The 22,351-nt window shown below is 40.1% G+C and overlaps 1 protein-coding gene across 2 annotated transcripts in view; it reads right to left on the minus strand.

The window, feature by feature from the left end:
• Positions 1-15,420, minus strand: part of LOC139598994 (mothers against decapentaplegic homolog 2-like) — an 81,458-nt gene extending 66,038 nt beyond the window's left edge. For both annotated transcript variants that reach the window (XM_071445925.1, XM_071445924.1), the window contains exons 1-2: positions 15,352-15,420; positions 1,926-2,220 (exon numbers count right to left, since the gene is read on the minus strand). In XM_071445925.1, coding sequence (XP_071302026.1) covers positions 1,926-2,161 — 236 coding nt within the window. In that variant the 5' untranslated portion in view covers positions 2,162-2,220; positions 15,352-15,420. The remainder of the gene's footprint in view (positions 1-1,925; positions 2,221-15,351) is intronic.
• Between the last annotated feature and the right edge of the window lie 6,931 nt (positions 15,421-22,351).

A 22,351-nucleotide genomic window follows, 5' to 3' on the forward strand; every position in this document is an offset into this window, starting at 1 on the left:
TGAAATAATATCAACAATCCAAAACCTAACTATGAAACTCAAGAATTCTGGCAACCCTGAAATAATCTCATCCCTTAATACTAAAGCCATTTCTTAGTTTAAAATTAAACCTTGTACAATTGCCAACATCACTTCAAGAGCTCTCTAGCTACTAGCTTACTCCTAAGGTAGTTAAGAAAAGTAAAACCTAGGTCCAGTACTTTTTACAGCTTACTGGAGGATAGAGGAGAACAGTATATCACAGCCCAGCAAGAACTACTGGTCATAACATGGAGGCTATACAGAGTATCATAGAGCTTTGTATTTAGTTTTAAAGAATTATTTAGTATGTCACACAAAAGGTCATGCAAGCAGGACATACCAAATGTAGACTAGGAAAACAATTATATATTAGCATACTGTTTAAATCCTCTAGAAAAATTAGACAACTGTTCTTTTGAAATATGAATATTTACTGCCCCAGTACCTTTGCAGGAGATCTCTAGAAGATAGATACACATTTTATATCAAGTGAATCTCTATATGGGATATTTAACTTGTCATATGAAACACCTCGCAATTAAAGCATTTTGTCTTTATCATGGTAAAGACTTGCTAAATACATAGTCATCTTATGTCAAGTCAAGAAATACATACCCCTACAGGTTCCAATCTTAGTCTACTGATATACACCAAGACAAGAAAGAGCTAATATTTTATTTCCGATTGTTTTCCAGCCAGCAAAAGGAAGAAAGCAGAAGGGAAACCCAGAGAATTTTGGAACTGCTCTAGGGAAGAAAATACAAGCAGAGGGCAGCATTAGAAACAAAAGGTGGATAGAAAAGAGAAAATACAATTAAAGTAGTCATTTATTCAGAGCATACTCATGATTTTCCCAAACAGCTGTGTCAAATCTAAAAGAACACTAGAACCATTATAGGAGCTATAATACATTTGATATATGGAAATCATCAGTGACACCAGTCAAACCTAGTTTGTGCTATGATTAATAAAAGTTTAAAAGTAGTTGGGATGAACATGCTAATACAGAAATTAGGGTCATAAACCAGATGCAGTTTCTCTCCCCTAGAAATTATTTTAAGTGTCAAGGCACTAAATGCCCAAAATATTCCCATGTCACCAGATCCTCTTTTTCATAGAAAACCACACCTGTGAAGTGATTTGATACTTGTGTTGCACACAATGAGCTTGCACAGGCACCTTAGCGGTATTTCTGTACAACATGAATGGAAAACAGACCACATTATACTTACAAACATAACCCTTGCCCCTCGCACAGCAGTTGCTATGAATTAAGTTGAAAAAGACAAAGCGGTAGAATGCAAGTTATTTACCTAAATGTATATGCATATCAAGAGTGGAAGAACAGTTCTAGAAATATTTCAAGTTATTCAATAAAAAAGCATTTACAATAACCAATAACAAAGAATTAACATAGTCTTCAGACAGTGTGCCTCCAAAGACAAAACTTCAAAAGGGAGAATGGATACAGCTTGTACAATTTAACTGAAACTATCGGACACAACAGAAAATAAATAGATGACTGAAGTGTTGACCAAGGAAAAACTAGTCTTATTTTTAAAATGAAAGTTCAAGTATGCTCCTCAGATTATAGACAGGGTTATTAAATAAAACCATAAGGCAGTGCTGCAAACTAAGAACTGTGCTAGGTACCACCAGAATACACAGAATTTGAATCTAAGCAGCAATGAAAATTGAAACAAAGATATTATTAAAAATTGTAACTTTACAAAGCACGCAATTCAGTTATGAGCAAGCACTATATAAAACCAAAATAGGTTTTAAAGAATTTGTAAGGAATCAAAGCATGCAACTGATTTTTTAGTAATTTGTTCAGCTAGCCTAAACATCCATTTACTTATTTCCATAGTGGTTGTAACAATTTTAAACATAACAGCACTTACCTTGGAATTGTCACACATTTTGTACTGCAATTCTGAGTGGTAATTGCCTTCTCAAGCTCATCCAGCTGTCCTGTTTTCTTTAGCTTCTTGACCAAGCTTTTCACGGCTTTTTCACACCACTTTTCATCCTGACCATTCTGCTCACTACCAGCAGCCCCTCCAGAGCCACCAGCAGATTTTTTCCACCCCAGAAGTCTCTTCACAACTGGTGGAGTGAATGGCAATATGGATGACATGACTTTCACCAGACAGAACACTCAGCAAGCAATAAATTAAAGAGATTCCCGTCTGATCCCTAAAAACACAAACCAAAACAGACACATTAGCACTGAGGTTTCACATGAAACAAATACCTTGCTTCAGATTTTTTATTACCAAATGCCATAGGACCCTGCATCCTAAAATAAGTCAAATAAGTCAGATAAGTCTGCATAAAGGTTAGGTACTTCACCAATAAAATTCAAATGCAAGTTTGCTGCAGACTCTTCAGCAGTTAGCACACACTAAGGTTACTGTTGGATTAGACATTTAATTTTTCCTCAAGTCTTTCCGGGCTAAATCCAAGAAAAAAAAAAAAAAAAAAAAAAAAAAAAAAAAAAAAAAAAAAAAAAAAAAAAAAAACAAGTTAACTCTAGTCTAGCTTTGCACCTAGGCTAGCTGGATCTATTAATCTATTAAAATTTTCCACAAGTGATATGCACATTCTGCCCATCTCCAAATTAATTTAGCAAGCAAAATTGTGTTTGAAATGTCATTTAGTCATGACAGCTTGACAGAAGTCTTCCAAGAGCCAGCCATTTCACAAGCCTTTTCTCCTTGTTTGTCACGCTTTAAGTAACTACCAGTTTTTGGTACACCAATTTGAAATTCACTTATAAATCTGATAATAAGCTTATTTCCATCTTTCAATCCAGAGTTCAGTGGCTTACAGATAATTAATCTTCTCAACTGGCAGTGCTCAAAATCATGAAGTCTTTCAAAATTTAGTAAAGGATAGTTAAAATCTTAGTTTGCAGATACATGGGTAGTAGAACTGTCCGTTTTCAATTTTGATAGCCTTTCAGTATCAATTACCTGGTCAGGATGTTTATATGAAATGAAATATTAGAAGATATGCTGAAAGTTGGGCTATGTTTAACACTCACTAGAACTTGCACTTCAAATAATTTAAAAGAAAAATTATAGCCATTTAGAAAAAAAATCTTGGTTTTGGAGCTTCTATTAGACTAGTTTTATGTATTAAAATAAGTCCCAAACCAGCCAAATTATTTCAGGCAGACAGCTGTTAGAAATTGCTCAAGTACATAATGGTTTTATGGATAGAAGTATGACATTGAAGTAAAAAAAAATCTTATTTCCAGGGAACAAACTCCAGAAAGTTCCCTTATTTCCAAGCTGTATAAATTAGTTCAGTCAGCTGAAAAAAACTTGTTTTAGCTAAAACTTAACACTAGATTCAGTCTACTCAATTTGAGCTCTCAAGGCAGCTTACATGTCTCTACGTCCTGTACAGGTACATTCCTCACTTCTTTTCAGAATACACCAACTTAATCTTACTGAAGTTTCCCATCAGCAAAACAGCATGGTTGATTTGGGATACTTCAGGCTACAGTATTTATGGCTAATTTATACCTTGTCACATCTGCAGTTTCACTGAGAACCAAGTCAACAGACACTATATTATATTCTACAAGTAACTTTAAATCATAACTTTTCAACTTCTGCAAAACAGAACATTTAGTAGGCATGACATTTCAGTTTCAACTAAATTATACCTCCATAAACCAGCTTCTGAGAGCACCTCAAAACACAGGCGAAGCAAGAAATGTAGTTTTCTTGGATCTGGGAGACATAAGTTCCAATTAACAGGGTCTCAAGATTTACACTGGGAACTTTATGCAAGCCATTCAAAATAATCTATCCTAAATAAGTGAATAATAGAAATTTTCAAATTAAACACTGACTAGGACACTCAGGGTACAGTTTCAAAGGGAGGCAAGCCAACCCAACAGCTTCCTGACACAGGAAGCACAGCCCTCCTTTTCTACCCTGTGGCACCACCACCACTACCACCTCTGCATCTGTGCTAATACTTTTCCACAAAGACTCAGCTAGATAACTGTGAAAAATGCATATTTTATGATTGGCTTTTCACAAATATTAAAATGAATATTATATGTGTTATGTTAGAAAGTTATGCTGTATTAATTTTCTTAAGTAGTATGTTAAACATAGTTTTAGGTTATAACATAATGTTAAAATAGAAACTATGCTATGTAAGATATTTTTTTTAAGAGGAACGAGGTACTCGCACTGAGATAGCAGCCACAGGACACCTAAATCTTTCAGAGAAAAAGAATTTATTGCTCCCTTATCAGAAGAAACTAACTTCTTCCTGCCTCGCTCATCCCTGAAGACGCCGTCAGGATTAAGAGGAAGAAGTTGACACTGACCAGACAGAATCCTTTGTTTGAATGGAATTTATGCATCATGTATGAGATGTATGAATATGCAACAGGCTATTGCTTTTAAGGGTTAATCCTCTGTTAATGTGTGTCCTTTTTCAGGCTTATTTTGCCCAGAAAGAGGTACCTGGACTGTCGGTAACTCTTTGTTTTTATTGTCTCGTATTGTCCTAATCCTAATTGTCCAAATTTTTAGTACTCTAATTATATTACTATTTTTATAACCATTTTATTACTATTAAACTTTGAAAATTTTAAAAACAAGTGATTGGCATTTTTCACAATAACAAAGTAAAACCAGACCCATTTAGGGGTGGCTTTTGTTCTCTTTTTTGCTGAGCTAGTTTTCTTTCAGGTTAAGAAGTTGCAGCAGCTCACACAGAGTACTCTAAGTACTCCAGCTGATGTCAGGGGAGTTACAGGAGTATGTATGGAGGACTCCAGTCCCAGCCTTCAGCAGCCATTGTAGCATTGACTGCTTTGCTGGAAATGCAAATCTGGGCACGTACTTAGATCATTTATTTTGGTGGCAAAGCCAAATAGACAATCTTACACTCCCTTTTTCGCATGTTCTGAACTGTTCACAAGCCTCGAAGTGAAACATGTTAGTCCCCTAATGCAGTACATGAAGTAACTCCAGAGATTAAACAGGAGGCTTGCATGGCCTCTGTTTTAACAAACTCTCACACTAGGTTTCTGAAACAGGGAATAGCAGTCACTCTGAGTGTTATAAAAAGACTTCAATATTTGAGCAAGGCCAACATTAGATGCTTCAGAGGCATATGCAAGAAATTGAAAAAGACCAAATCAAAGAAGATAATCCCTTTTGCTTTAAGGATCCCATTTTAAATACAAGCAATTGATGGTGTAATACTTGAACATTAAATTCAGTGTTGAAAGGTGTGGGCAACCAAGTACCACTATCACTGCTTATCCACACACCATTTCTTCTCCTCATCTATGGAGCTCACTGAGATATAATATATGTATTTCCTGTTTAGTTTCAAATTTTTTACCTTTCATTGCCCCAGAATACTCCTTTGATTGTCAGTCTTATAAAACACACACTTGTCCTGGGTTCACTATATGATGCTTTTATCCCCAATCATCTGTTCTGTTTATTCTGAATAGTAAGTTTTGCACTTTTAAGACTTGTTCCAGAGAGTGAAGGGGGGAGAGAAGAAGCACGCAGTTTGTTTTCAGACACTGCACTCACTCCTCCGCATTCCTCCTCCTGGACTGTTGTTGTCTGTGGATGGACAGACAGCGGGACAGAGCTCTCCTTTGTTTTAGTTAGTTTTAGCTAGCTGAGGCAAAGACGTTCCCTGGACTGTGGGTTGTTTTTTTTCCCCTTTTCTTTGGACCTGTTTAAACCTGCTCTGGACTGAACACCCAGAAGAGCACTGGCAGCTCGCACCTGGAAACCTAAACAATATTAAACAAAAAAACCTCTTGCTGCTCCAAAAGAGATGACAAACTCAGAAAAGTCCCCTCCCTGGGTTGCAGCTTGGCTCACTCAGTCTCTTATCAGTCCCTCCAGTGCTGGAAATGTCGCAGCCCAGGCCCGGCGGGCCACAGGCGCAAGCTGCTGGTGCTCTTCTGGGTGTTCAGTCCAGAGCAGATTTAAACAGGTCCAAAGAAAAGGGTCCAAAAAAAAAAAAAAAAACCAACAAAAAAACCACAAACACAGTCCAGGGAACTTCTTTGCCTCAGCTAGCTAAAACTAACTAAAACAAAGCTCTGTCCCGCTGTCTGTCCATCCGCAGACAACACAGTCCAGGAGCAGGAATGTGGAGGAGTGAGTGCAGTGTCTAAAAACAAACAGCGTGTTTCTTCTCTTCCCCCTTCACTCTCTGGAACAAGTCTTAAAGGTGCAAAACTTATTATTCGCCATAAACAGAACAGACAATTAGGGATACAAGCATCAGTCAACCCAGGACAACACTTCAGTACAGTCTCATTTACCACCAAGGTAAATTGCCTATTCTCCTAGGCCCTCTAAATATTCTCAAGGCTTTGAATCCAATTTTTCAGCTTTACAATACTCCTTGTGATGAGGTGTCCAATTTTGCAGTATTCTGTCCCTTAAGATTGATCTATGTATCATTTTCTGTATTCCCTGGTGTTTTGTTTGGTTTTTTTTAACCAAGATTTCCCTTTCTGCTTCAAATGCACATTTGAATAATTTAAGTCTTGCAGCAGGAAAGAATTTGGAAGTCCCATATATTTCAGTTTTTCTGTATATTTGAACTCTCACGCTATTTTGACATACTCAGAGGGGAAAAAAATATATAAATCATTCTTTTCCCACTTCCAAAAGACTCTAAGCTCAGACCTAACTAATTGGAAATTTCAAGATACTATACTTAGTTTTAACCAGTTCCCTTATAGATGTGTACTCATCCAGCTTCTCTAGAAGCTCTCAGTGTTTGATCTGCTACCCCAGTGAAAAGTAGCTTTTAAAAAATATAAACCACAAAGGAATACACTTAAAGAGCCCTTTATTACAATGACTATTACAGCTTAGCATCTATTTAAAAAAAATTAAAAAGACACAAAAAAACCCCACAACATACACCACAGCTGCAGACTAAGTCTGGGAGGTTTAAACTAGCTTCCTCTTTCTAGCTATTCTTTTGCCATGTCAGGGATTTGCCAGGAGTATCAAAAAGAATTTCACTAAGCTATTCCAGTAGTGGCCCTGTATATTTCAAAGGGTAAGCAGAGAAAATATGACACAAGTAGGACAGGACTCCATAATCTTAATACTTCAGCCAATTGTGATGACTACTCACAGGAGAGCAGCACTCTGCTCCAAGTCTAGAAGAGAGTGCAAAGTGCAAGGCATGGTTAGGTTGAATTATGAGCAATTTAGATAAATGCAAATTATGCAAGGAAAAGGTAGTAATAAAGAAATTAATAAAAAATACCCTACTCTGCCAGGAGTGGTACATCCAGCCTAGCACTCCATTTCTAAAGGTGGCAAAAGGACATGCTACTCAAGGAAAGCAGAAGAACCTGGCTCTTTTCTGAGCCTGTTCTCATAATTCTTCAGCATCTTAAACTGTTACAGCAGTAAATTAAAGGCTACATGCCTACCCATTCCCTTTAGCAGACATTTATGGACCTCCTGCCCAAAAATTCATCTAACCACTTTTTGAACCTGTCTCCACCACCTTGTGGCAGACTGCACCAGAATTTAACTGATCGCTGTTTAAAGAACTACTTTTAGCTATTTTCTTTATCATCTTAGTTTCAAAAAGTGCCTCTTGTTCTACTGTTGCAAAATGTGGAATACGTAAAATTCTCTTAAGAAGGGATGTTCGTTGATCTTTATATACTTTTAAGCCTAATCAACAAGAAGGGAGATTTAATCCATGAAACAGAGAGCAGCTAACAAGCTCTAAGTGATGTCCATCTGTTACAAAGACAAACTACTTCTTGGTAGAATTGCCTTGTTAAGGTTTAGGGCTCCACATGTTTCAAAGATCTCAGACTTAGGGGGAGGTTAACAAAGCTTGGCAAGAAAGATGCACCACTAATAGTGGACACAAAGAATGCAGAATTTACAGGCCACAAGGACATTTGGCAGACCTCCCAAGATAGAGAAACTAATAAAGCAAACTCAGCAACTGTGCTGAATCAGCTCCGACTGGGTAAAAGGTAATTCTGGCAGGGGGAGATCACAACCACAGACTCACAAGCCACTGACTCAAGAAACCCACTGACTCAAGAGAAAGACTGAGCATGCAAAATAATTAGCATTAGAAGCAAAGGAATCATTAACCAATAGAAGATAGAATATTAATTAATAAGATAACTATGTAACTTGTAGCCAATTAACACTAATTCCTTGGTTTGCTAAAATGTATAAATAGTAAAAAGTTTTAATAGTTGGTGTGTTTGATTTGTGGAATACCACTGAGCACCCAGGCTCATGCAACTCTGAAATAAATAATCCATGTCTCCCTTGAGTGTGTAATTATTGGCTTGTTGCACGCCAGGTAACGAATCTGATTTTTGTGGACAACGCTACCGCTGCAAGCTTTGCTGAAGACCTGTTTTTATTCATCTTGCCTGCAAGCTTCATGATTCTGTACATTTGAATCACATCCCTCCCTCAAATGGAGGGCTATCATCAGCCTTTTGTCACAAAGAAAGTATCTGAACACAGCTCGTACAGTTTGGGATGCTCCTCTGGAGACATGCCAAGCCTGAAAGCTTTACTACTTCAATTAAATTACAAATACTCAGACATTGCCTAAGGACTGACCTAAAGACCACAGAAAAATTGTATCAGTCTATGGTTACCTTCTCACTTATCTTTTTGGTCATATTATCCTAAAGCTCTCAACATTATAATTTAAATTAAAAGTACAAAGACAGAAATCTACACCTCATGAGGAACTGGACATAGAAGGCAGAGTGCATATCTGATGCTGAATATCTGGTAGGAGCTCAAATAAAAATGAGGAGCCCTACATCTGTGTTGGGTTCCAAATATCTACCCAGTCTCAGACGCTATGTTTATGGTAACAGGTTTGGGAGTCACTGTTGCAGCTCATTTTTGACCAGTAAATCCCATTTCAATTAATCAATTAACTTTTCCCTTCAAACTGATACAGTAATATAGGTTTTGATCTTCGTTCCTAAAGAATCATCCTCTTATACACTGGCACTGTTGATACAAGCCTCTTGCTAAACACACTCCTCTAGTTCTTTTGCCTTGTACATTTTCTTCATTCACAAAAAAAATATAAAATGCTTTTTCCCCAAACACACCCAGAAAACAATCTTTGCCAACGATGCAAGAAATATTTCCATGTTGCTAAATTGGCTGCAAATTAAATACATGCTAAATATGTAATATCTCCTCTTCCTTGCCATATGTTTTTTGTGATTTCCTTGTAGCCTACAGCCAACCATCTCAAAAAAATGAGTACTCATTTACAGCCTTTGCTTCTAAGGATTTTAAATTTGCTTCACAATCACTTATTCTTTTTACTGCCTCTTTCTTTGCTCTCTCTTCTACTGAGGCCCAACACCACAGCCCAAATCTGAATTTTAATTCCCATGTACTATTTTCAATTTCCACTACAACACACCAACATACAGGGACTCTGAGTAACTACAGAGAGATTTTTAAGATCACTTCCTGAACTCAACTATAGGTGAACTATTAGTATCAAGGCAGCAGTGCAATACATAGCAGAAAACTTCCACTATTTTATCCCTGTCCACATTCTCTGGATTGTGCCTTAAAACTGCAGCATTGAATACTCAAGGTGCACTCACTGTTTCCCAGAGAGGTACAAGAGTTTCTTTAGACTGATGGAACACAGCGAACACATGCTGTTATTCCAAACAGATTAATGTTGGAAAAGCTACAAACTGCCTAGCTCTGGTGATATTTATTTAATCTCTGCCCCCATAGTATCTCTGCTTCTTGATGCACATGTTTCTATAGTGTGTCAAACAGTGTCATAGTTGGCAGCTTCTAAAGTCACAGCTTGAGTCATGTCTGCTATTTATTCCATTCTGCTGTGGTCCTCTGGAACAAGTATTAAGCCCATTATCCCAGCAATAACTAAGCATAAAATACAAAGTAAACCTTAAAGACAGCATGCTATCAGACTAACATCTTCAAGAGAAAATTTCCTTTCCTGAGTGACTTGAACATACTATAAACATACTGGTGCTACCAAAAGTATCAAGTGCTTTCTGGCTAATTTATTCTAAAACCTTATGCAACATATGAAATATCAGTCTGCTTACTTATCTTAAACTTGAATATAAAGAAATCTGATCTCTCTTAGTTTTACTAGAAGCATTCTGTCTTAGAGGAATTTCATTTGCAAGAGCTGTTCTGAAATAAAGAGTGCATAAATTAAGCTCCTAAGGAAAGAAGATCAAGGAAAATAATTAGTGGTATTTGAGAGAGAGTATACAAGCTCATTTCCTCACAATTTTAGTCCCATTTCTGAGATTTTTTTAAGAAAATTTTTTTTCATTACTCTTGGAATTTGGACAAGATTCTTTATCAATTTCACCAACTGCACAATGTTTCAGATCTTTCAGAAGACAAGGGTATATCCACCCTTTCCCTTCACATGTGCCCCTGTGATATTACCAGTTTCACAATAAAGTGACATTAATTGAAGCATAGTCTATTTTAAGCAGAATCAAGACCTTAGGTTAAACAATAGTAGGAGCTGAAGTTTTAAAAGGCATAGTTTATGCAGTACTTGCATGTCTCCTATATTAAGTCAGAAGTCATTAAGACTTAGAAAAACAATAAAACAAGTATTTCATCTTGCATTAAACAGAAGAAAAAACAAAACTAATTTATTGTCTGCTTCTCGATTCTTCAGGCTGTGTTATTCCATCCAAGGAGACAGTTTATTCTCTGTGGAATCTGAGAAAGTTCTCCGCTGTGTTAATGATCTCAACTTGCAGGAAACCTGAATTTTGCATAAACTTCAAACTAAAATCAATTTCCCTTTCAGATAGAATACACTCTAGTTAAATTACACAGTGTAACAGACAAGACATTTCACTTCTATTGCAGCCATAATCCCTCCAAAAACTGCCTTTTCCAATTCCATAAGGGTTAATTCTTTCTCTACAAATGAATATTAGACACCTGGTTTTGTCATACTGGAGAAGCTCAAGCCTACTGCCACATACATACTTTTCTGAAAAACAACCACACAAGAAAATGAGATGGTACTCATCTTCTCTCCTCATATTTCAGTCATAGTAGGACAGATTAGAGTATTCCCTTACTGGGTTTTGGGTGTTAGGGTTTTAGGTTTTTTTGTTTTGGAAAAAGGGGAATGCAGCCCTACTGAGCAATGCCCTCAAATCTAACTCCCAGTTCAGCTTTTCAGCCAATTAGCCCAGCAGTGGGGAGTGGCTCTGAAGAGCTCCCTCCAAAGGGGCTCCATCTGGCCAGCTCACAGCCTTAGGTTCCAAGGAGTAAAAAGCCATGGTCCTGGTTGAGCTTTAACATGAGCCAATGAGGCTGGCTGCTTGTGATCTGGGGGGACAGGAGCAAGGAAAATTCTTGCTCTGGGTCAGCTTTAGAATGAGAATTTCAAACATGTCTACAGAGATTCAACATACTCAATTTTTAAGTATACTATGTTCTAGTATTGCAATGCATCTTGAAACTCTGCATAACTGTAGTACCTTTAGCTCACTGAAAACAGAATTACCCACCTACTTTGAAAGTAGACTTTTCCTCTCACTCTCTTCATGAAGTTTGTTTATGAATCAAATGAGAAAACTCATATTTCTCATACACAGAACTAAAATAAACACAATCATGACATTATGAAAACTTCAGAAATTGGATTTTTTTTAATTACTAAGGACTACTAAAAATGACATCCAGATGTAGTAATGAAAAGCTATATTGCTATTAGAAAATACCACTCTATGTAACACATTCATTCATGGTATACTAAAATTGCATGCAACTGGAGACACAAGAAAGATATTAATTTTACTAACTTTTCATCAAATTACTAATAGGATTGAGGTATTTTAGCAACTCCCGTAGAATTGCAAATGAGGAAAATTACAACTGCAGTCAGCCAATTCACCTGTTTCTGCAAAGCAGCAAACTTCTTCCACTTTGTGTTATGAACAACCTAACAGTATTGCTCCTTAATACTAGAAGGCCATAATAGCCCCACAAAAGCACCAAAGAAGCACTCCAAACCACAGCAGTTTAAGCCCCTACCTCATTAATTTTGACTAAAATGTTTCATGTGTAATAAAGTGCCAACTTCATTATTTTAGAAAATAAATACTCCTGGGCTAAATTAGACAGGAATATTCACAGAATGGATTATCAGGTACCTAGGTACCTGTTTCAGTTTTTATCTGTATAGTTTAGTAGCTTCTCCACTTCACTAAACCCCAAAAAATTGCATTTAACAATTAGTTTATGCAAGATACAGGCCAAACATAAACATTTCTCAAACAATCCCCCTTGTTAAGCAGAGTTCACTTTGCATAAGCTCATATTGCTCCAGTGTAATTAAATTTAGCTTGAGTTCCAGACTAAACTGATAGGACACCCAGGAACTGCTCTCTCAGTCTCTTCTTGGTGTTACTTGACCACTTATGGCTGTCACCCATCATAATAATAAAAAAGCCATATGGAATGAAGCCTTACTGTTTGTAACAGTTTCTCTATTGAAAGTGGAGAGGAATGTTTCGGAAGGTTTTCTGCAGTAGCCCAGAGTACTGAACACAGGGCTGCCTGTACTTTCCATTCTATTAAAAAAAAAATAATCCCATTGCATGACCTGCAGTAATTCAGTTTAACAAATCAACAATTACAAATATTTTGGCAAAGTAAGCTTAGGTATTGTTTGCCTCTCAGCACACTTCACAATCAGTTAATGGCTTTATGATAAAAGTTATTAAATCCAATCTGAAAAGCAGAATTTACAGCTCACTAAGCAAGTCAGGCCCATAAATGGATGCTTTCAATTACAGGGTATTTATATGCACAATCATTAAGGCAGCATTGAATACATTTGAAAGCTCAAAAACACTTCTGATAATAACTAAAACTTTTATACGCTATTCTTTATACAAACAAAACTTAGGAATTTATTTCAGTCTCAAGCAGAGATCAGAGTCTTTATCCAGGCCTGTTCTCACAGTACTTTTGTGGGAAAAGGATTACAGAGGTGGAAAGAAGGTTTTTTAAGTTCTGTTTAGTAGCAGAGAATTTTTTGGAGCTCAAATAAACTCAGTTATATCAACTGGTGCTCAACACTTCTGAAACATCAAGTAGAACAGGAAAACAGAGGACCCAGAAGGGGCTTTCATTTGGAGATTTACTGTAATTATTTGATTTTGTTCTGGGTGGAATAAAAGAAGAGATCAATTAAGAGACCAATGATTTTAACGTCATTTTTCCAATTGTGGTGCTCTTTTTCATCATCAAGCAGAACCTCAGGAAAGTTGACAAATTCTTCAAGATTATATTACACAAACCCAGCTTCTTCCATAAAGAAAACTGGATCTTCAAACACTCTCATTCCTTTTGGCAACTGTCAGTGTAGTCTGAGTCTGATCCACACAACCGAAGAACAACAATCAACTACCAGGTTACTCTTTTAAAATCACAATATGGTCTTAAATATGTGCTTAGACTTGTCTTTGAGTTAAATTTAAGCCACTTTAAATGAGACCCTCCCCTTTCTCTTTTTAAAGGCATTTGTAACTAATGCTATTTTTCATCATGATAGTGCTAAGCAAACAGGGGAAGGGACCTCACAAACCTCCTGTTTACTTACATTCTCATTCTCCTCTAATTCACTAGTTTGTAAACATTTAAGTTTTAAAGCTATACCTTAGAACAAATACACAGTCAATCTACTCACACAATGCAAGCTCCAACACTGCAGTGAAGCATAGAAAAGAAGAACAACGTTGCTGTATAGACTAAGGGAAGCCTTTCACTTTAACAAGAGGGGGTTTTGTTGGTTTGGGGTTTTTTTCCAGTTTGGAGAACAGAGCAAAGACTAATCAGTCTCTCACTAGAGAGTCCAGTCTCCACAAAAATAATGTCAGAAATCAATCTGAAAGTACAGCACTCCAGGCTAAGAGGAACACTTAAGAAAAGACAAACCTGCTGTTACATGCAGTCTCCTAATAAGCTATTATTATAAACTTTTTGTTATATATGGAATCTGACTCGTTTATAACCATGAACTGTGATAACATGAGCCCTATACAGGTTGCAGCATTCACTAGCGCTCTTTTCAGAAATAGTTTGATGGTAAACTCAGTAAGCAAAACTTTTTCTTAATGCTATCCACTTGTTTGTAAAGGATTTGAAAAGAGCACAACAACCCCATTGGGGTTTTTTTAGTCAAAAACTGTGACAGACAAACAAAAATACATGGGACTAGGCTGCAGTGTGAATTCCAGCTGTTCAATTCAACAGCTCTCCAAGACTATCACAAGAGCTCTTCACTCACCCACTTTTTAGCCTTCTTTTATTTCCCCAGAATGAAGACTAATAGACTAGTGTCACACTGTTTCTCTTCCCCTCCAGCCCCTACAAAAAAATTACAAATAGGAACTCCACAAATTTACAAAAAGGAACTCTGCCGTAACCCCAACTACTTGCATTTATCACAACACAACTTTCCCCATGTACTTTTCTAGGTAGATGACGTATTTAACAGATGATGTTTGTTTACATCTTCCAATGCATGGATAGCCACAGCATTTAGACTAATACCATCAAGAAAACCACTAATAAATTTGCATGTATATGTCTCATGTAGACTGTGTATATTTCACATCCACAGCTCTGGAATACACAAAAGAGCACTGGCTGAAGTGAAACCTTGCAATCCTAAACACTTCTTTCCAACTTGCTCCTAGCTTTCTCCACCACCCCGGCGCGAAGTCTTGCACACCTAACCTCTGTAAGATAAAAAGTCCAGGCAAGAGAGGGAGGAGAGAAAAGCATATATTCCTTTTCCCCCTCACCTCTCATACACACACCGAGGGTGCAGGCCAACCCTTCCCACCTTTCAACACCCCGCGTCGAGGGCTATTCTGGCGTGTGAAAGGCGGAGGAGGTGAGAGCGACGCCCCCGGCCCTACTTCCTGGGAGCAGACCCTGTGAGCATCCAGCAGGAGCTGCCGCCACCCCCCCCCCCTCCCCCCCGCGGCAGTTTCCTTCCGCCGGGAGAGGCAGCCTCCAGAGCCGCCGCCGCCGCCACTGGGGCCCACCGCGCCTGTTCGCCGCCCTCAGCGCCAGCAGCTCCCCACCACAACAAAGAGTGAAGAGGTGCGCGGGGAAGAGGGCGCGGGAAGGAGCCCCCGTCTCCCGCCAGACCTAGTCAGCCCATACACCGCCGACGGGGCACTCCTTCCCACAGCGCGGCCGAGCCGCTCGTCGAAACCACCCCAAAACCAACCTCCTCCTCAGCAAGCAGCCCTGCCGCCCTGCTCCCTCAGCGTTGCTCTCCCCTGGGCGCCCGCCCTCCCCACACTCATTGGCTCCCGTTCAGACCCGCCCTCGGCAGTGGGCGGGGAGGCGCCGCATTGGTTCGGCCATTCGTCACTTGAGAAACAGTGGGCGAGGATTGGGCAACGGTTGCCAAGGCCCGACCCCAGCCGCCGATTGGCGCATTTAGCCGCCGATCGAATGCACACGACCCGAAAAAAAAATAAGAGGGAAAAAAAAAAAAAAAAAAAGAAGCGAGGCGAAGAGAGATGGATCTGGTGGGGTGGGGCGGTGCGGTGCGGTGCGGTGCGGTGCGGTGCGGTGCGGTGCGGTGCGGTGCGGTGCGGTGTGGTGTGGTGTGGTGTGTTCCGCGCGGCGAGGGCAGGGCGGCACTTATTGATCACTCCTCGTTCCACGCGCCCATTAAGGGTGGTTGATCAAGACAGGACAATCGGAGCGAAAGTTTGGGTTACCCGCTGGCGCGCAGCCGCACTGAGGATGAGCGCGCGCGCGGCTGCCATAACATTCCGTGCCGGGCGCAGGTGGGAGCTGAAAAAAGCAATGCGCTGTTTCCCGGCAGAAATTACCTCAGGAAGCGCGGCGGGCCCGGCACGGTGACACCAACCCCCGCTCCGTTCATCCGGACCTCCTGCCCTCAAGCGGCCAATAAAGCCGTAACAAAATCGAGGTTTAAATGTTCCTTGGGTAAGGGAGGGCAAAACCTCTTCCCTCAGTGTCCGGGTACGGATGGGGAACCACGGTGTCCCCTCAGGGGCACAATACTGTACAGTCTCTGCAGATATGGTGAGGACAAAATGGCCTTCCCCCAGCCCTCACCAGGCCCCTTTTCCCTGATCACATCCTGAATCTTTTGGTCGACAGTAGCCGAATATGAGCCAACATGTGCCCAGGTGGCCAAGAAAGCCAGGGGCATCTTGACTTGTATCAGCAATAAGTGTGGCCAGAAAGATGAGGGCAGTGATCGTGCCCCTGTACTGGTGGGACTGTACCTGGAGTATTGTGTTCAGTTTTGGGTCCCTCACTCCAAGAAAGACATTAAGGTGCTGGAGTGTGTCTAGAGAAGGGCAATGGAGCTTGGGAAAGGGGCTGAAAAAGTCCTATGAGGAACAGCTGAGGGAGATGGGGGTGTTTAATCTCGAGAAGAGGAGGCTGAGGGGAGACCTCTCTATAACTGCCTGAAAGGAGGTTGTAGCCAGGTAGGGGTTGGTCTTCTCTCCTGTGTAACAAGTGACAGTGTCACTGAAATAGTTGGGGTAAATGAGACTCCCTACCACTGTCTTTTTGATGCTGGTGAGTAAGATATTACTTAATTCTTGGCCAAGACGTGTGGGGGGGTGACAAAGTTCTGGCCTCCACACAGATGCCTGTACAAAGCTTTTTCACTTATTTATGCATTTTCAGCAAACAAAGACATTAATATTCATTGGTTCTAAGTTACATAATTCTTTTCATTAATTAGTATTCTATCCTCAATTGGTTATTGATTTCTCCCTCCTCATGTTAATCCAGTCCACATTCTTTAATCCTTTTGCTCTCTTTTTCTGAGGTGGGGAGTCTCCAGTTTTCCAGGCCTTAATCTCCTCTGTATCTTCTGGTGTTTTGCCAGTAGGCAGAGTCGGCACCAAAGACGCAGACATAAACTTAAGGAACAAGTGTAATTTACTGTGGGAACTCAGCACATCACTCCGGATGTCCGGAGTTACCGAGAGAACCCTTGGGGGTCTTGGAAATTCTGGAATGTTGCCAGGAGTGTTTGGTGGCTTGATTTTGATCCATCCACAGAAGTAACAGCAGTTTGAGGACATGAGAATCACTTTAGAGTGAAAGGTGTAAATAAGACACATTTATAGGGTGAAATATAGACTTTAAGGTTTTTGGTACAGGGGGGTTATGGAGACAAGATGGAGGGATCAGGGCGTGTCTCGTCCTTCTTCTTTCTTCTTCTTGTCTTCCATCTTCTGTGGTGATGCTGGCACTTGGGGATTGGTTCATGGTGAAGGTGCACTTGCTAACATGGGTGAAAAGTATTGGAAAATAAAGGTAAATATCACGTACGTAGATTTTAGTATAAAAAGACATGACCGCCCCGTGGGTGGTCAGAGTGCCTTTGGCTGCCTTGCAGGTCAGACCTCTGTTGGGCAGACAGAAAATTTTGTAGATAAGAAACAATAAACAATCTGAAGATCGAAAAACTGAAGAGTCCAGACTCGTCCTTTGAAACGCGGGCCACCCAAGAACCACCCTACCCGTGTCCGGGCAGAGACAGACAGCCGAACCGGACAATTTACTATAATGCAAAACTGCAAAGAATTGCACATAATAATTACTACAAAACATTGACTATAGTGATTAAGAAAGATACATCACCAGTTACCCTAATACTTAACTCCTACATCCAGGTCTGTGCAACAGCTGGAGAAGCTCCTGTCACAGCGAAGGACTGGAGATCCACTCCCAGCAACTGGGAAATCCTGCGTGGTCCGTCCACCCACAAGCAAGGCTTCCAGCTTTGCTGTGAGAAGGCCCAGCTTTTATATTGTTGAATAAACAAGCTGACTTAACTTCTAGCATGGGAACATCCTCCCCTTGGGTTTCTCCCAATGCCTGGCCAGGGCTCAAGGATGAAACAAGGGAGTTGTCTTTGATCATACACCTCCAAACAAAGCTGTCTGGATCTCTAGCTGGTCAGAGTGACCCCGAGAAAAGTTAGAAAGTCTCTTTTCCCAGCCCGGTGCTTGAAGAAAGAGTCAGAGCTCTTCATTTCTCGGTCTCAAGGTTGTTTATTGTATCTTATCTATAAAATTCTTTCTCCTGTCCTGCCGAGATCCGCTCAGCACGACAGTCAGAGGCATTCTGCCTGCCCCCGGGGCGGTGTTATGTCTTTATACTAAAAACTACGTATACAATGTTTACAATTACTTTCTAATACCTATCATCTATGTTAGACAGTGAGCTTCTACTCTAAACCAATCTAAAAGTGCCAACATCACAGCAGAAGATGGAGGCCAAGAAAAAGAAAGATGAAGGCAGAACATGCCCAGATTCCTCCATCTTGCCCCCTGAACCTCCATTCTAAAAAAACCCCAAAAATCTACTTTTTCACCTCGTGATAAATTCACTATCATTCTACTTAATTTGTCGTGGCTTGCAGATCTTCATCTAAGGTTGGTAACTTGCTCCACAGGTCATAATCAAAACCACGGGCATTCTGGGCTCTGTGCCAGGGTCTCTGAGACCCCTGGCAGGGGTCTTGGCTGCTCAGGACAGCCAGAGGGATGTCCTGGGTCCTGACACAAAGCCAGATGTCTGATTTCATGGCCTTGTCTGGCTTCTAATTACGGAAAGGTAAATACATGTTTCACTAATGATACATATATCATATTGCTAATAATACTTCATTAATGAGTGGATGCATATAACATTTGGTTGGAAGGTTCATCCAGAGGTCAACGTTGGCACAAGGCCTGTTGTTCAGGCCTTAGTACTTCATTTGGTTAAAATGTCCTTGAAATGCCATACATTTAAGATCCCAGATGCCCAGTATTCAAATCCTTTTGGCTTTGTTTATTGAAGCTTGTCGGGGTTAGTTTTAAAAAACTTAAGGTTTCAGTGATTTAATGATCAAAGTAACAATAAGTCTGTGAAGAAACTTAACTAGTGCTGGCTAAAAGTGGATGCTGCTTACAATTAATTAAAACAACTAATTAAAAATTAGTTAGGAAATGTCTATCATTTCCAACAATTTCCCCCTTTGGAAGTGATCTTAACTACTTTTTTTAAGATTACTTCCACTTAAATCATTGAGTGTTTAGCAAGACTTAAGACACTAAAATGCAATAATCACTATTAATAAAACTTATTAGGCAAAACATTTAAATTATCTAGTACCTTAACAATACTAATCAAGCTTCTTAACACTAGATTAATAAAACCTTTTCAAAAAAATTCCATTATACACAGTAGCCAGCCATCTTTTTGAGATCTTTTTCAGTTTTAGAAAAGATAGTTTTTGTTGGATCTATACATTCTATTACATCCTATTTTGCAAATTTGGAATAAAATACATAAACCAACAATTAATATCAAAACTATGATAACTATGCCAATCAGTTTTCTTGCTATTGCACTTAAATTTGGGATTCATTATGCTATTCAATTAAACACATCTTCCACTTGATCACTTGATATGGTCCTTTCCACCTTTCTCAGAGAAGTTCTTCAATCAAGGTTTTGAGGTACACCCAGTCTCTGGATTGGTATAGATGGGCAGTGATGTCCAGCATCATGGGTGCTGCCAGTACAATGTATCTGTGGTGAGAAGGTACTGCCTTCCCTAGGGATATAACATAGTCTGTTAGACTGATTCACTATTTCTACTTTCCTGCTCAACTGAGATCTCCATGGGGTGTGCAAGTCCCATTTCACCCCTAACATTTTAGCTGGGCTTTGCCCTATTTCAGCAGCGAAGTGTGAACCTCTGACTGATGACATTCCCACTGGCACTCCAAACCTCAGGATAATTTCTTTCAATGACACCAGTCATTTGTATGCTCAAAACCTGAGTCCTCAATATTACTACTATAGACTCTATTCCCCCATGAGTTACCTTATGTTGTTCCCCTGCAATTTTCCTCATAAGGTGATGGGGAATTATTACCTCTTTGCTGGGTGTAATCCACTATCCTTCAGGACTCTTTTCAGCATCTAACAATTTTGCCAATTTCTCATCTTCAGCCTGATATTCGGCAGCCTCCTTGTCCAAATGCCGATATTTCTCAGGTAAGACCAACAGAATGTCTCCACTGGCAGCCTCCTAAGCTGCTTTGTCAGCCAGGCTAGTTCCAATATTCACTGGGGTCTCTCTTAATTGATGAGCTTTAGAATGCATTATTGTCATCTTTTGAGGTAGCTATACCCCCTCTAACAATCTCTTTATAGTCCATGTTTCACGGGGGATCCCTGAGAGGTTTACAGCCAAATGGCTCCATGGGCATGAACCACTCCAAAAGCAAATTTCAAGACAGTCCATTGTCCTGGTTTAGGGCAAATTTGGGAGAAAACCTCCAAAGGGGGCCCCTCCAGAAAGCCAACCCACACAGCCCCTCCCCCCAACCAGTTTGGGAAGGATTCCTCAGAGAGAAGTGGAAAGAATCTGTTTATTTAGCAGGCAAAGCACTCCCCTATTGTATTTGCAGGGATGCCCTGACGAAGGCAGGAATGATGCATCTGTCTCCATGTTCTCAGAAGGCTAATTTAATACTTTATTATACTATATTATATTAAAGAATACTATACTATACTATACTAAAGAATACAGAAAAGATACTTACTGAATGCTAAAAAGATAATAATGAAAACTTGTGACTTTTTCCAGAGTCTCGACACAGCTTGGTCCCAATTGGCCAAAGAGTCAAAACAACTCACACCAGCATCCAATCAGGCAATCACCTTTGGGTAAACAATCTCCAAACACATTCCAGATGAGCACAATACAGGAGAAGCAAATGAGATAAGAATTGTTTTCCTTTTCTCTGAGGCCTCTCAGCTTCCCAGGAGAAAAATCCTGGGCGAAGGGATTTTTTCAGAGAATGTGTATGCCACACTCCTCAGCACACAAAATGAACAATACCAGATGACAAAACTCATTTGCTGCTCTGAAGAGATGACAATTTCAGAAAGTCTCTCCGGTGGGTGGTTGCTCTGTTATCAGTCCCTCCGGCACTGGAAAAGGCTGCAGAGTGGGCCCCGGCAGGCTGCAAAGTGTTCTCAGTATTTCCCCGGGTCCCGGTCTGGAGCAGGTTCGAATGGTTCCAAGAAGAGGGAAAGAAAAACAGTCCAGGGAAAGCTCAGACTGCCTCAGCTAGCTAAACTAACTAACTAAAAAGCCAAAGGAGCAAAAAGCAAAAGGAGCAAAAAAAAGCAAAAGGAACATGGTGTTCTGCCCCGTCCGTGCCCAGACATCAACAGTGTTCCAGCAGACTGTGGAGGAGGAGGCCAGTCCCTGGTAACAAAACTCTGTGTTTCTTCTTCTCCCCACCTTCACTCTCAGCCAGTCTTGAGGGCACAGAATATATCCAGCATAAACAGAATACACGATTCGGGATACAAGCATCATAACATCCCCCTAGGACATCCATATATTTACAGTCTTATCCTGTGAGACCTCTAACGTTCTCATCAGTGCAATCAGTTTGCTTTCTGAGACGATGTTTGGGGGATTAGAGTTTTGGCTTCTATTACCTCATGCTGAGTTACTACTGCATACCCAACTTTTCAGATTCCATTTTCACAAAGCTGCTCCTGTTCATGAAGAGTTCCCAATCCACTTCTTCCAAGGGCATGTCCTGTAGATCATCTTGACTGGAGTATGCCTGTTCAATAGTCTGCAAACAATCACGGACCAATTTCCCTTTTTCCTGGGTCAGCTGTTAAGAACACTGCTGGATTCAAAAGGGCAGTTACTTTTAACTCGACATCATCTTGTTCTAACAATATTGCCTGGTATATTAACATCCTGCTTGGTCATAACCAGTGTCCTTCTTTTTGTTACAACACCACTGTAACTATATGGGGCACAAAACCCAGTAAATTTCTGTCCTGGGGTTAATTTTCTTGATTCCTGGATTTGGAGGACTGTTGAGGCTACTGCCTTAAGGCAGGCTGGCCATCCTTTGCTCTTCCAGGATCCCAGTCATGTCAATGCCCCCAGTGTCAAATGGGACCTTTCATGCACAACCAATTCTGAAGGTTTTTCTAAGTCCAGTAGTCCCAATGCAGGAGCAGTAATTAAAGCATGTTTCAATTCCCAAAAGGCTTTCCTGCATTCAGGCTCAGTTCTCTTTTAGAAAGGGGCTCAGGAGTTTGACAGAAAGCCTCTTGTCTTTCCTGGCCCAGACTCCTTTGTTCTTGTGAGATACTAAATCTCCTAAAGTGCAAGTAACCTTCCAGTT

This window comes from Agelaius tricolor, unplaced genomic scaffold, assembly GCF_023055355.1.
Source record: "Agelaius tricolor isolate 1412-34295 unplaced genomic scaffold, bAgeTri1.0.p SCAF_21, whole genome shotgun sequence".
Lineage (NCBI taxonomy): Eukaryota > Metazoa > Chordata > Aves > Passeriformes > Icteridae > Agelaius > Agelaius tricolor.